General features: G+C 41.5%; 1 protein-coding gene across 2 annotated transcripts in view; it reads right to left on the reverse strand.

Annotated features, from left to right (window-relative positions):
• Positions 1 to 9,534, reverse strand: part of LOC104946397 (WSC domain-containing protein 1) — a 17,021-nt gene extending 7,487 nt beyond the window's left edge. For both annotated transcript variants that reach the window (XM_010772241.1, XM_010772233.1), the window contains exons 1-3: positions 9,354 to 9,534; positions 7,715 to 8,314; positions 977 to 1,091 (exon numbers count right to left, since the gene is read on the reverse strand). In XM_010772241.1, the coding sequence (XP_010770543.1) occupies positions 977 to 1,091; positions 7,715 to 8,099 (500 nt within the window). In that variant the 5' untranslated portion in view covers positions 8,100 to 8,314; positions 9,354 to 9,534. The remainder of the gene's footprint in view (positions 1 to 976; positions 1,092 to 7,714; positions 8,315 to 9,353) is intronic.
• Positions 9,535 to 14,553: the final 5,019 nt, after the last annotated feature.

Here is a 14,553-nt window from a genome sequence, read left to right on the forward strand (position 1 = left end):
TTGAGATGTGAGTCCAGACTAAGTGTGACTGCTTCCATCTGTCCTCCGCTACTCTGTGAAACAAAGCTTCTGTGGTGGAAAGGAAGTACATTTACTCAAGTGCTGTACTGAAGTACAGATTTAAGGATTTTAGCAAACAATACTTGGGAAAAACTTTTGAAATATAATTATTTTATATTAAAGCATCCAACTTAAGCAACTACAACCACGGGTACTAATACTTTAATTATATTTTCCTAATCGTACTTAAATACTTTTACTTACAGTAGGTTCCATTCTCGATTCACTACTTTTACTTGAAATTTTGTATTTTTAAATTGTGGTACACTGAAAACCTGAAATGTTGACTTTAATTCAATGTATTATGTCAATTGCTTTAACTTAACTGTATCAGGTCAGTTGAAAGCAATTATATTAAGTTTAAATAAAAAAAGATTAGGTTCAACCTCAATATTACTGCTTTCAACTAACCTGATACAGTGATGTGAAATCTGTTGACATAAGACATTTCATTAAAGTCAGCGGTTAAGTTTTTTCAGTGTATTAGTGCTTTTACTCAGTAAATAATATGAATACTTTTTCCACAACAGCTGCTAAGATATAAGAGGAATAACTCAAGTGGGTCATTCCTTGAGCTTGCTTCAAATATTCCACCTTTCTCTGCATGTTTCCTCAGCTTTCGGTCATTTCAAAGCGAGAGATTCACCACAGAGAAGCACATATCTGATGTATCCACAAACTGCTCATTCAGCTCAAACACATGCATACCTCCCCCCTTTCCTTCTTCTGCAATAGATCAAGCCTTCTGTCCTAGCCTGCTCTTCACCACAACCCCCCCCCCCTCATCTTTTACTGTCATTCAGCCACCTGCCTCTCCGCTGGCTCCACACACAGGAGGCATTCATGGAGGAGACTGAGATCCGAAGCGTTTACTCAAACAGCAGGCCTTCTGTGGTCCTTCACATGAATGCATTACCTTTCTGAGCAGGTGTCCTGACACAGAGAACTGGTCATTTTGCGCAGGTCATAAAGCATGGTCCCCCCCAGGGCTCGATCGCTGGCGTTGTGAAGAAAGCATCCGATGTAGGTTCCTGTATGTGAGAGAAAACCAGTGAGTGTGAAATTCCCTGTACAGTGTTCTCAGAATGACAAGGGTCAACTTGAGAAGTGTGTTTATGTTACAAGAGGCATTGTGTTCTGAAATGATCCCTCACTGAATTCATTAGTAGGTTAACATAAAATGTATGGACGACATTTTTCTTATTTTAAACATTTGCAAAAAAGAAAGTACAAATTTGAGGGAATTCCTTATAATAATTATAAAGATTCTACATCTCCAACCCTCTGTTTGCATATCACTGCTTTGTAATCAGCTTTAATTTAACTCTAAATAGTATTTTTTTCAGCTTTGTTTTGTTTTGTGTGTCTTTGTTGTGACTTTCCTATACTTGGGTTTGTACTTATTCTGAGCAAAGTGCATCTTTTAAGACAATACATTTAAATATTACAAAAAAATAATTGCCTCATAGTTATTATTATTTATTACACACCAGATTGTATTGTGAGCCACAATAACCAACTTATTTATAACATGACTAAGCCTTTTTTGTTATCAATCAATGTCAATGATTTGTATTTTGATGTTTCTGGGAGAGTTTTTACTTGCACTAGAATAAAAATCGTTCCTGTGGAAAGAAAAATAAAACGCATAATAGGCGACGATAAACTATGATGTGCTGACAAGATTACGGCTCCATATAAAATGTCACCCATCCAGTCTTTGATGTTATCCTTGTCTTTTCACACTGCTACATAAACTCAGCTGACACATAAAAGTATGTTTTATAAATATCACTTGAGTGGAGGGTAGCACATGCACTTCTTTATTGGTTGCAGGTGAGTTTACATCTCATCCCTAGGGTCGGAGAATATGATATTTTTAGGTTTCATGCCAGAGGATTTTGTCATTGAGTGCATGTTGTGACCAGGCAGGTGAAAGATTCTTTTGGCAATTTCCCAATGTCTGTTTTTAGGTTTATTTCCCAAACCTTTGTATGCATTTGTATTCATTGATTTTTTATAGGCTTCAATGTCATTGAGGATTCAGCTTTCTATGTCTCCTATTAGCATAAAAATGAACTGATGCCAACTGGACGAAAATGATTTTAAAGGGTTGGAGGACACGCAGCAAGATGTGGCAGCAAGGTGCACCGATACGATGGACACAAGCAATGAACCATGAAATCTCTGTCAGGCCGAGCATCAGCATATCAAATTTGTGATTCAATCAGTCTGCACAGTCCTCTGAAGCTGCCCTTTTTGTTTGGAGACAAACACTGGAGGACACAGCAGCTGGAAGGCACTGAGAGGTCTGTTGCAGGAAGCTTCTCAAGAGGCATCACCAAGGTGAGCCCCCCCTCAACTTCTTCGCCCAGCGGGGCAGGTTATTGCTTTAATCAAAGTGAAGGAGAAGCTCCAGGCGTCTGCCGCTGAGGGTTAATGGACGGAAGCTGCTCAAAGTCCCAGACATGATGGAAATGACTGCACTTAGACCTGACACTGTGTCTCTTTCTCAAACACTGAGACTGATGGCTGTGGAGCTGACTCCAGCTAATGACAAGTAGCATGTGCACTGTGTGTGTCCATTAAAGGGGACTGGACAGGGTTGACTGTCTCACTGCTGATCTCAAATATCCTTACAGTGAGCTGAACACATGGTAGGCTGACCCAAGCAGGGGTCAGGGATAATCACCTAAAACAAAATAAAGACAAAATGTTAGGTGAAAATCTAAATGTCTGTCCCTAACACATTTTATTTTTGATACATAAAGTTCTATTCACATCTTTAATCTTTAACTGAATTCTAGCATATCTTTAGGAACTGTATATAAAAGTTGAGATTTCATTATTTAAATAAATAAAAACATGAGCAGGATTGTTTTTCAGCCCTATGTAGTGTCTGCAGATATATTGCCAACAACTAAAACAACATGACCAATTAGCTAGGGTAACATTCATGTAGCTTTCCCTTTATCACTAAGTGTCGCAACATTCAGAGGGACCTCTGTTATTACTGAATCAAAGCTGAAACAATTAAATGAGGGGAAATGTGGAGGGAAATTCCCAGTGGAAATTACGCCCGTGTCTAAAACCAAATCACCTGCACTTACTGAATATCTGCAGAGAAAAAAACGACTATAACAAAATAAAAAAGTGTGGCTTCTTTTGTGCAACCACTTCTTAGTTCTGATCCCTCTGCACTTCTCTGGGCATGTAATATGTACTTTACATATCAAGGGCCGGGGTCTGTGGCAGGAAACTTCTCAAGAGCCATCACCAAGGTGAGCCCCCCCTCAACGCCTCCACCCAGCGGGGCAGGTCATTGCTTTGATCAAAGTGAAGGAGAAGCTCCAGGCGTCGGCAGATGAGGGTTAATGGAGGGAAGCTGCCCAAAGTCCCAGACATGATGGAAATGACCGCACTTAGAGCTGACACTGTGTCTCTCTCCTGAACACTGAGACTGATGGCTTTGGAGCTGATTCTTCTCCACAGGAGTAGATGGAGAAGGCTAATGACAAGTAGCATGTGCACTGTGTTTGTCCATTAAAGGCGGCTGGAGAAGGTTAACAGTCTGAAACAAACCTTACATTGAGCTCAGCACATGAGGCTGGGTGACAGAGAGGATCATCTCTGTTTTATACTTGTATTACAAAATAAAGAGAAAATATTGAACATGTAAATGTCTGTTACCCTACACTAACCTATATTATTTTTTATAGATAATGTTGTATCCACATCTTTAAAATGTAACTGAATTATACCATATGTTTTGAGGAAATAATTAATTAAAAATTGAGATTAAATGATTTTGTAAAAATAAAAACGTGGGCATGATTGTTTTTCATTATACTGCTTTTCATTAATATATTATAAAACATGTCTCTGATTGGCTGAAATACCAAACAGATCATTGTAGCATCCCATAATCCCCTCTGTTTCAGCCCTGTTTCCAAAGTGCTGATTCTCTGTCTGTTACTTTAGATGAAAATAAGGAGCCCCTCCCCACGCCCCTCTGAGAGACATTTGGTTACAAAGAACACAATGGTGCTCTAGGAGGAGATTCAGGTGATAGGGGGGGGGGGTATTTAAATGGTCAGGATAAGAAGAGAGAGAATCTTTTTTCCTGAAACTTTCAGAGTCTCTTTACACAGAGGGGACACATGTTTATGACATGAAAAAGTGGATTTTGCACAATAGGTGACCTTTAAGGTTGCTAAGCCCTAAATCCATAACCAATAAGCTATGATAACATGTATTTAGCCTATAGCATTATCACTCTCTGTTGCCATATTCCGAGGGACCTCTGTTATTACTGATTCGAACCTGAAACAATAAAATGAGGGGAAATGTGGAGGGGAATTCCCCGTGGAAACTACACCTGTATCTAAAACCCAATCACCTACACTTCCCGACAACCTAAAACTCTGCAGATAAAAAAACGAGCATAACAAAATAAAAAGTGCGGCTTTTACTGAGCAAGCCCTGAAATATTTCTCCGTTCTGATCCCTATCACATCTCTGGGCATGTAATATGTACTTTACGTACCAAGGAATTTGTGACTCATCCCTGCGAGGCACTACGTTTCCAGCAGCAGACACAAAGACTGGCCCGCGTCTCATGTATATATAAAATGTTTGAAAAGGAATTGGTAAGCCCATGGATCTATGAATATATTACAATGCATTGGCACTGCATTGGCTGTGTGTTGTAACGGCAAAATACAGTTTGAAAGCTGACGGTAAAACTACATTGAATAAAGATTGATTTGAATAAAACAGTGAAAACATAAAGTTGTAATACTAAACCATAGACCTTAAGGCATTATATCTGCAGGCCTTGCAAAGACTGTGAGGACATTCACTGATATTCTCACTATTATTTATTCTTGTAGTCCTCTGGTAGCACTGAGTTGAGCCTTGCATGGTAAATTGGCACACACAGTTATATTAGTACTGACATTCAGTGTGCGTCGACACATGGTATAAACAAATGAGAGATGACGTGGGAATGAGTGAATGTCAATGGCAAGCTAAAGTGTCTTTTTAAAGCTGTTTATATATTTATATCAGAGTAGTTGAAAATGATTGCTTACAACGCTGACTGAAAATCGGGAAAATCCACGGATATGAATCATATCACCTAGGGGGCCTCTGCAATTCCTCTGAACCCTTCAACCTGTTTTCCAGTGCATGTGGCACAGCAGAGCAGGGTAATTTATTTCCGATTAATGGGAAATACTTTTCAAAAGGAACCTTTACCAGATGGCTGCAGCTGAAAGTGATCTCATTCCTACCTCCATCATTGTATGTATACTGTATATAGTCATGTGTGTAAAGTAACACATACATTTACTCAGGTACTGTATTTAAGTACACTTTTGCGGTACTTGTACTTTACTTGAGTATTTCAATTGTTTGCTATACTTTGTACCACTACAATTCAGAGGCAAATCGTATACTTTTACTCTACTACATTTATTTAGTACCTTTAGTTACTTTACAGATTCTGATTAATGATGTGAAATATAATCAACACTTAGATCTGACTTTAGTTCCACCTGGAGTCAATTCACAAGCTACCCTGCAGTATACAAAGTCACTGAGTACTTTCTCCACCTATGTATATAGCCTTCTTGGTGACTGAGGGGCCTTGTATTGTCTGTTCAAAAGAAGGACTAAGAGCTCTTGAGAGGCTTTTAAAGAAGCTGGAAGAACAATGGTTAGGGCTTAGTGAGTGCAATAAATGACTAATATCAAGGTTTTATTCAAGATTATTAATGAAAAATACTAATGTATTATCAAAAAGAAACACATGCTTGGCTGTTTTTCCTTCTCTTTTTTGCAGAGGAGTCGTGAGCAATACCCCTTGTGGGGGAAACTTCTGAAGCAATTGGAGTCAGGACTCAGAGAGACACGAGGAGAGCTGGAGCTTTGATGGCAAACACTGACGGTTTATTTGGAGCTTCGGCCGGAGAATTCACAAAACAAGTCAGAGAGCCAGAGGTTCTGACTTCACGGTAGAGTTGCCACGTCAATTCTGAAGAACTCTACCCCAGACCAGAAGCAGGGAGACAAAACACTGAGAGCACAGCAGCCAAGGCTACAGGTGCGTGTGCTTAGTCAGGACAGTATGAACTGATCAACTGGGTCAAAGTTATGGGCCTTGGAAATATTTCCCCAACACCCCTCATCAACATGATCTGAAGCACCAACAAGTAAAATGTCACATAAATGTATAATGACCCTCTTCTAACTGTTCTGAGATCAGGGTTATCTCTTCATAAATGTCAACGATGCTGTTGTGAGAGAGCTCCAGGCCAGCTGAGCTCAAAAAGTAAATCACAAAATAGAAGATAGACTTGCCTATTTGCTTCTTCATCTATTATTCACCAGGAAAACCAACGTCTCAGTAAACACATCTTCATCAGGAACATATCTTTGTTTTCACCCATCCGACTTTCCCCCGCAGTGTTTCAGAAAGCAGGGTCGTGTTGAAGAGGCCCTATAATGCTTCTTTAGGGTTTACTCTTTGTGTGTTATATAGGTTTCTGTGCATGTGAATGGTCTGTAAATGGTGTTCCCCCCCCCCCCCACCCCCCAGCCTGAAACTCCTCCATTGGACTCCTTTGTTTACTTATGTATTATAGTGACATCACTAAGTAACACTCACTCATATATTTGCTAGCGCTCCAAGACATTGTACGTGATTGGCTTAGGGGCGGGACATCTCTAAGCGGTTGACCAATCACAACAGAGCCGGCCAGCTAACCAATCAGAGCAGACTGGGCTCTGGTTTCAGACAGAGGGTGAAAAGAGGTGCTGCAGCACAGGCAGTATGAGAAAAATAAAGAGCTTTTTGAACATGGAAACATGTTACAGTGGAGAAACTAAATACTATTATGAAAATAAGCTAAATATGTCCTCTTTAAGGCTTTTTCACTCATGTTGCAATGTCTGCTTTTGTTTAACGCTAATAGAGGTACACAACCTTGGCTACAGATATACAAGATCAGTTGAGATTGGCAAATCACATTAGATGTTGTAGGGGGAGCAAAACACAAACCCTGTCTGTCAGGTTACATATCAGCAGATATCAGACGTCCCTGAGATTTAGATGACCACCAAAGAAACTGATAGTTAAAGCACGCAAGTGGTCATCTTGTTAAAAGTAGTATTCAGTGGACTATCACTTGAAAATTGTTCTCTCAACTCAATGTGTTGACACTGTTTATCTCTCTATGATATGAACCGTTAAGTTTGTTGAAAGAGAAACATCTGTAAGGTCAGTATTGTGATGGAAATTATTTTGAAGGCATTGATTGGAAACAAAAATGAAGATGCTGCAACACTGGAACAGATGTCTTGCAACACTGGAGGTTTGATTCAAAGTCATTACAAAACAGAAACCTTATAATATGTGCATACCACACTGAGTTCTGCCAAGTCTCCCTGGCTTTCACTGACTTTTAGGACTTAGGATTTGCCTGTAGTCAAAACATGTTTACCCTCCAAAAGCAGAGGCGCCATCTCAAGATTAAGATGGACGTCACAGCTTTTACTGTCTGACCTACTTGAAATAAGCATTTAATAAACATGAAAAGGAAATTAACATCAAAATATGCATTGTTTTTTGAATATATGAATGAATGTGTACCTTTATGTCTGCTGTGCAGAGGGGCTCTCTGCTCCGGGCTTTCTGGCAGCAGACTGTGGAACCAGCGCCGATGCAAGTGTTGGACCCCCAGGCGCTGGGACGCAGGCCAGTGTCTGGTGGCCTTGGCCCCCCCTCCAGACTGGGGCTGAACAGAGGCCCATCTGGAGCGCGTCCTCACGCCCAGGCCAGCGGTCCTGAGGGCGGTGGGGGGGGCAGCGAGGGACAGCAGAGGTGGCAGGCTGGCCAGGTTGGGCTGTGTGACTCTGATGCTGGAGCGCTGCAGGAGCAGGATGCTGCCCGCCATCAGGTAGGCGATGCCAAGGCCGAGCAGCAGCATCTGAGCACGCTTCAACAGGCAGTAGAGTCTGCAGGGGGGCGCTAACATCCTGCTCTCACCTCAGTGGAAGGCCATGTCATGGATTAGGAGTGAGGAGATCTACTTCATAACCTTGGAAAGGCCTGCAGCATCTGGTAAAGTAATGGTGTGTTGGCTCTTCATTGTCCAAACAGCAGCAGCGGAACAATGGATGTGTCACAACAGAGAGGGATTTAATATCCAAGGCCGTGTTCACCGACTCCAGGATGCTCCTCGGGGAGAAGCTGAGGCACACAAAAAGAAAATGCATTGCGGATTAAATTCACAGTTGAGGTGAACATATAGGCTTGTGTTTCTATCTTGCAGCAGCTTGCACCATACCCACGCTGTCTGCTGCTTTATCGCTTCATCCCTGCCATTTCTTTAATTTAGACTGCTTAAGTTATGTTCTACAATTCCTGTAAATCCTGTTTTGCCTGTGTTCTGCATGTTGGCTTGCATTTCACATTCCTCTTTAAAAAAGGGTGAGACCAATTTACTAATACTGCTTCAAACTGAATCCTCTTTTCAATACAGGGATTTCATTCAGCTCCAGCACAGTCAGATCATATGTATTCTTAAATCTCAGTTATCCCAGTCAAATGACATAATATGTGATAAAACACTGTCAGGAGAGCGCATTATGGGCGCTTATGAAATGAGGATTATGCAGACAATCTGTGGAAAGATTAATAAGTGATTAAAGAAAAACATGCACAGGGAGATGTGTTGGCAGTGTTTCATGAAGCCTGAAGAGTGGGGGGGCAGCCTCGACCCCGCCTCCGTCTGCTTATCCTCTGTCAACGAATGGTCTCCTGGAATCCCCGCACCCCCCCCCCCCCACAGGTTCCCATGTGACACAATCTATTCTTCTCATCTTCTCAATGGTGATATCCATCTATCACCCCGGTGAGTCGGTGTCCGTCACACAGCGTCATGCCCTTCGGCTCCACTTCTCCTCTCAGGCCTCTCGTCTTCAGTCCCCAACTGTATACCCCCCCACCACCGTCCACCACCAAAAAAGTAGGGGTGCGGTAGTGCTCCCGAGGATAGAAGCAACAGTTTGCACAATGACTCTCTGATCAAGCTCGAGTGCCCAAATTATGCTAAACTCCAGGTTTTTTACGCAAAACGATCCTGTTTGGATGCGGTGTTGAAAGAGAAATCAATAAGCTGCGAGAGTAAAACGAATCACCTATTTAAAAATCCGAGGTCTTCCATCTTAAAAAACCCTCACTGTGTTTCCACCATATACAGTAGAAGCTGTTTAAACATGCAGCTTACCTTCAGCCGTGCTGCGGGAGGTTTGGCATCATTTTTGCGTCGATCGCGGATCAGTTTATGCCGTTACGATGGCTGTTTTCCCCGCTTAGTGTCCAGTGAAGGTCTCTCGAGCATTTCCCATAGCTGGTGTTATATAAGCTCTCTCTCTCTCTCTCTCTCTCTCTCTCTCTCTCTCTCTCTCTCTCTCTGCCAGCCACTTCTGCTCTGGAAGGGATATAAAGCAGGCAGAATGTGTGTGTGGTAAGAGAGAGGCAGGATGGGAAGTCAGTCTCATTTGCATTGGTGATCTCAACGCGTCACAGCTCCTCTGCTGAGCAAACGGAAGAGTCGTGTCCAGCAAGCACATAATAAACAGCGGCTTCACTATACTACCTAACGACACACGGCTTCATATGCATCGTGTCGCCATGCAACCCCCTCCGCTAACCCCCCCGCTACACCACGATTTTGCACTTCAGAAATACCCGAGCAGCATGCAAACTCCATCTCACTGACACCACATTTGTCTCGGGGTATAACAACAGCAGTAAATCAGCCATCAACCGTTTGAAGGACGTTTGGTTTTGTGCGTTTTTGGTAAGGGAAGCACAAGTTTTTATCCTGCAGCAGATACGTTGGAGATCCAGAGCTCTCCAACCATGTGTCTCATTGACCGATGTATTGTCCTCATGTAGAGTTGTTTACTGGATTCAGCTCTGCACATCGGTCCAAATACTCAATGTTCGGAATTCGCCATGAGTCATGAATAATGCATCAGTCCACCGACGTCCCAGCGTTTCAGCACCACGAACAGCGCCACATCTGCGCGCGCCTGCAATCAACAAGAGGGAGCAACGGCGCATAACAAAGCGCTGCGTCATGGATAATTACAGAATTTACATACTGTAGGCCGCCTACATATACCCCTTTACGCAAGTACAATACTCACAGACATAATGTCACTTTACTTGAGAATTCCCATTTTATGCTATTTTATACTTCTACTGCACATTTCATTGGCAATTATTGTAGCCGACTTTATACTCAATTACATTCATTTACACTCATAGTTACTACTTTTGACATATGTGATATGCTGATATGATGCAATGCTGTATATCATACAAAAATACAAACCAGTATATTTAAAAGTATCTCAAATTGGCTTCACATTGACACATACAACATGTAATGCCCCGATATTGATTAAAATAGGATAATATGATATTATATGAAAATATAATATTGTGAAAAGAGTTCACTTGTACTTTCAATAAAAACAAGAAGTGAATATTAAAATGATCAACCTAATGCAATAGCTGTTAAAATAACATCATCCTGTGTATCTTTCAGGATATCTTCTAGTTCCACTGTCCTTGAATGTCTGTATAGATTCAAGATAGAAAGGTGTATTGTCCAAACAGGAGAAAACCAAGGATCCTCCAACAATTCAACATACAGTGTGCAGTACTCAAACATAAAAATGAATGAAATAGTGCAAGAAGAAATAAAATAGCACAGGAACAATAAGCCAAACCATTGTTAGTACTATTGCAATGGCTTCAAGACAAACATCTCTAAGCTCTACATACAGAAAGGACATTTCTTTTTTTATGTCCAAAGGTGAAGTGGAAGCAGGTGGGTTTCCAGTCTGGGGACAGGAAACAGGGGTGTCTTTATTGAGGGGCACTTGGGTCTTACTCCCAATGAAGGAGTAGCGATCCGATTGGCCGGTCAAAGTACACATGCTGGAATGTAGGATTTTGTCCTGGATGTAAGGGCCTGATCCATTCACAGCACAGCAGGTCAGTAGTAGTGATTGAGATATGGAACATTATGGTAGTTGTATTTATTATGGCCTGTTGGATAAAACTGTCCGTGAGCCTAGTAGACCTTAATGGTCGAGGGTGATGCAACTGCCATACCGGGGTCCCAAGCATACGTTCAGGATACTCTCCATGGTGCACCTGTAGAAGAGGCAGAGTATCCTGGAGTCCATGTTGAACCTCTGCAGCCTCCAGAGGAAGAAAAGCCTCTGTGTAGCAGTCTTCGTGTTGGTGTGAATCCCGAGGAAGCCTAACCTGCTGTCTCTCTTCACCGTAGTCCCGTTGATGGTGATGGGATTGTGTTCAGGATGCAGTCACAGAGGGCGCTGGTGACCTTAGATCCCTGAGCTCACTGATAAACCTTTAGTCTAGGCGTGGTATTTTTTACAGACGTCTCTTTTCCATAAGTCAATGGGGAAAAGTTGACCCAGTTTCCAGATTATCTTTGTGCCATGTGCCTTAGCTCTTCAGCATTTGTGTATTCGTGCCGGTGCCTGTGTTCAACCCGTGCTTTAACACTTTGTTGGCCTGACTGGATTTTTGTATCTTTGCTTTTTTTTTAAGTAAAGAGATTTTTTGCACTTGCCTTTGTTGAGCTTCTGTTTGTCTGTGAGTTTTGACACAGTTATCACACGGGCCTTTCTCTAAGTTTGTTTCACATCCAGTTTATAAAGAGCTTAACACCCCTATGATTATTCCAATCAGCATTGGCCTCAGCTGTAGTGTATGCCTTGTGTAAGTCACACACAAGGGAGCTTCCTCCATCCTGATCCATCCCTCTGTTCACCACCCACGGGCTTTTTCAGAGGACGGAGCCATCTGTCCACAACAATGCAGTTAATTTAACCTTTTCATCCCTTTAGGTCAGTTTGACAATTGTGGATACGAGGTGCTGGAGCTGTCAGTCAGCAGTCCAGACAGCACAGCTCATCTCTCCCGCCTCTGCCTTTCTGCTGCCTCACAGACATTGATCAGCTCAGACAAGACAGAAACACTTGCTGCTGTCTCCATGCAGCACAATGCCTCAGTCAGTCTCTCATCCTTTATTCCTTCTCCTCTCCACAGGATTGTCATTCGTCCTTTTTGTCATTAGAGAGAAGAGGAAAGTCAGATTTGAAAGAAACAGGCATAGGATCATGAAGTCCCTGGTTCAACTTCTTAAACCTGAGACACAAACTGAACACAGGATGAATAGTTAAGAGTTTTTCCTTGAAAATGTAAATTGTAGACACATGCAGTGATTTACTATTATATCAGTTTATAGTTTATGTATGTATTTCAAATGGTAAATCCTGCACATGTTGCACATTACTTATCCAAACTACCTTTTTTAAATCAGCACAGCTCTCCACTTTGAATAAAGTATATAGTTTTTTTCATATTTAATATAATAAATATTGTCTTTAATTTTAATTTGTTAGAATAGTCTTAAAACCTTTTGTTTTTAAATGGCTGTTATAACAGTAAACATTTAATTGTATTTAGTTTTTCTTCTTTACGTGTCTTTGTATGCAGCACATATACCAAAGCAGATTCCATGTGTAAACCTTGGTAATAACATTTTTATTCTTCAACTTTTTCCTTTTTTTAACTTAACCTCTTTTCTGTTTGGATTGTGTCGCTTCTTATACTCCTTCCTGGCATGAAACATGATATATACGTTACATAAGAAAGATTTTTGCATTACATTTTATAGGGAAAACAGTGTATATGTAAAAGTCTGAGCCATTTTATTATTATTTTGAGTTTCTGGGAACGGCCAGTTTTGCCATCTGTGGTGATACAGTCTGAGCTGTGAACATAAATGTGAGATGATGCAACTTGTGAATATGTCTGAACAATGGCTCATTCAAATGATCTTTAACTAGAACCACACATTAGGGAATCTCCCCTTAAATGATTCATGCTGCTTTTTTTTCAAAACAAACATGCATCTTTGCTGACCTGAAAATCTGTCACTCCCCATGAATACGTGTCCTCTGCAGTCCTGACTCTAGTTGCATTCCCATTCACTGTTAGCAATATTCCTCCCTAGCCCAGTACAGCTGCTGTTCTCTGTTCTGCTTTTGACCTTCACTGTCAGGATTTCCACAGCTTTGCATTTGAAACCTTGTAAAGTCTTTTGAAAAAACATCCATGCCGGCAGAGGCGCGGGAAGGTATTTTGAGTGGGGGTGCTGAACTCCAGTGAACACTATTACGGGCACTAGAGAGCACGCACAAAAAAACTCCCCACACGCAAACACACAGTAAACCCGCGAATGTTACAATGAAGGCTCGATAATCAGCTCACGGCATATAGGCAGGGGTAAAGTGCTATTTTTTCCGAGTGGGGAGTGGACCTCACCTCCTCTAGTGGGGTCCGGGGGGATGCTCCCCCGGGAAGATATTTTTTAAATATTGAAATTAAAAGCATCAATCTGGTGCACTTTGAGAGCAACATTAAGAGATCTATGGAAACATCTCTCAACACATTACATTTCATTTTAGCTGACGCTTTTATCCAAAGCGACTTACAATTACCAATTACAGGGACATTCTCCCTGGAGTAGCTAAGGGCTAAGTGCCTTGCTCAAGGGCACACTAGAGGTGGTGTTCCAGACGGGAACACCCAAATGAAACAGAACTGTAAGCAGATGTTCTTTTTCTTTATGGATATTTTACAAATCACTCCCCTTTCAAACTGTATTCTTGTTTTACTGCCATATAGTATTTCATAACTGTTTTTCCTTTATTCTCTTATTTTTTTTATAACTATAATGATCATATGAAGGTGTGCCGCGGAAATAATCTTTTGAATAATTTTTGACCAAACCGTTTGAGACCCACTGAGATAACTTAGACTAAAGTTAACTATCTAAACACTCAGAGAGTCCTTTAGCTCACCTGAGCCTCTCAGTCCGAGAGGAGAGCTCTCCTCCAGCTTGTTGTGGAACAAACAGCTCCGTTAGTGCAGCTAGCTAACCAGATGCTAACAACAGGGTCCCTGCTGCTGGCACCGTTCCCTCTCTCTCTCCCCTTCTCTCACACACACTAAATGCGCTATTTCCGCACACACACAGAGCCGCGAGCTTGAATGACACAAGCACACTTTTATTTCCATGCAACTCTCTGATTGGTCTGGTGTCTTGCCTCTGTTGCATTGCAACAGAGGCAAGACACCAGACCAATCAGAGAGTTGCATGGAAATAAAAGTGTGCTTGTGTCATTCAAGCTCGCGGCTCTGTGTGTGTGCGGAAATANATTTAATAAAACCACAGCATGAGATCTCAGGCAATAAGTACTTTCAATTTGCCGAGAGATCAGGGAGCAGATATAATAATAATAATAATAAATGGGATTTATATAGCGCTTTTCTAGACCCAAAGACGCTTTACATTATGAGTCAGGTCGACA

This window comes from Notothenia coriiceps, unplaced genomic scaffold (genome assembly GCF_000735185.1).
Source record: "Notothenia coriiceps isolate Sejong01 unplaced genomic scaffold, NC01 NC01_scaffold00000339, whole genome shotgun sequence".
NCBI lineage: Eukaryota > Metazoa > Chordata > Actinopteri > Perciformes > Nototheniidae > Notothenia > Notothenia coriiceps.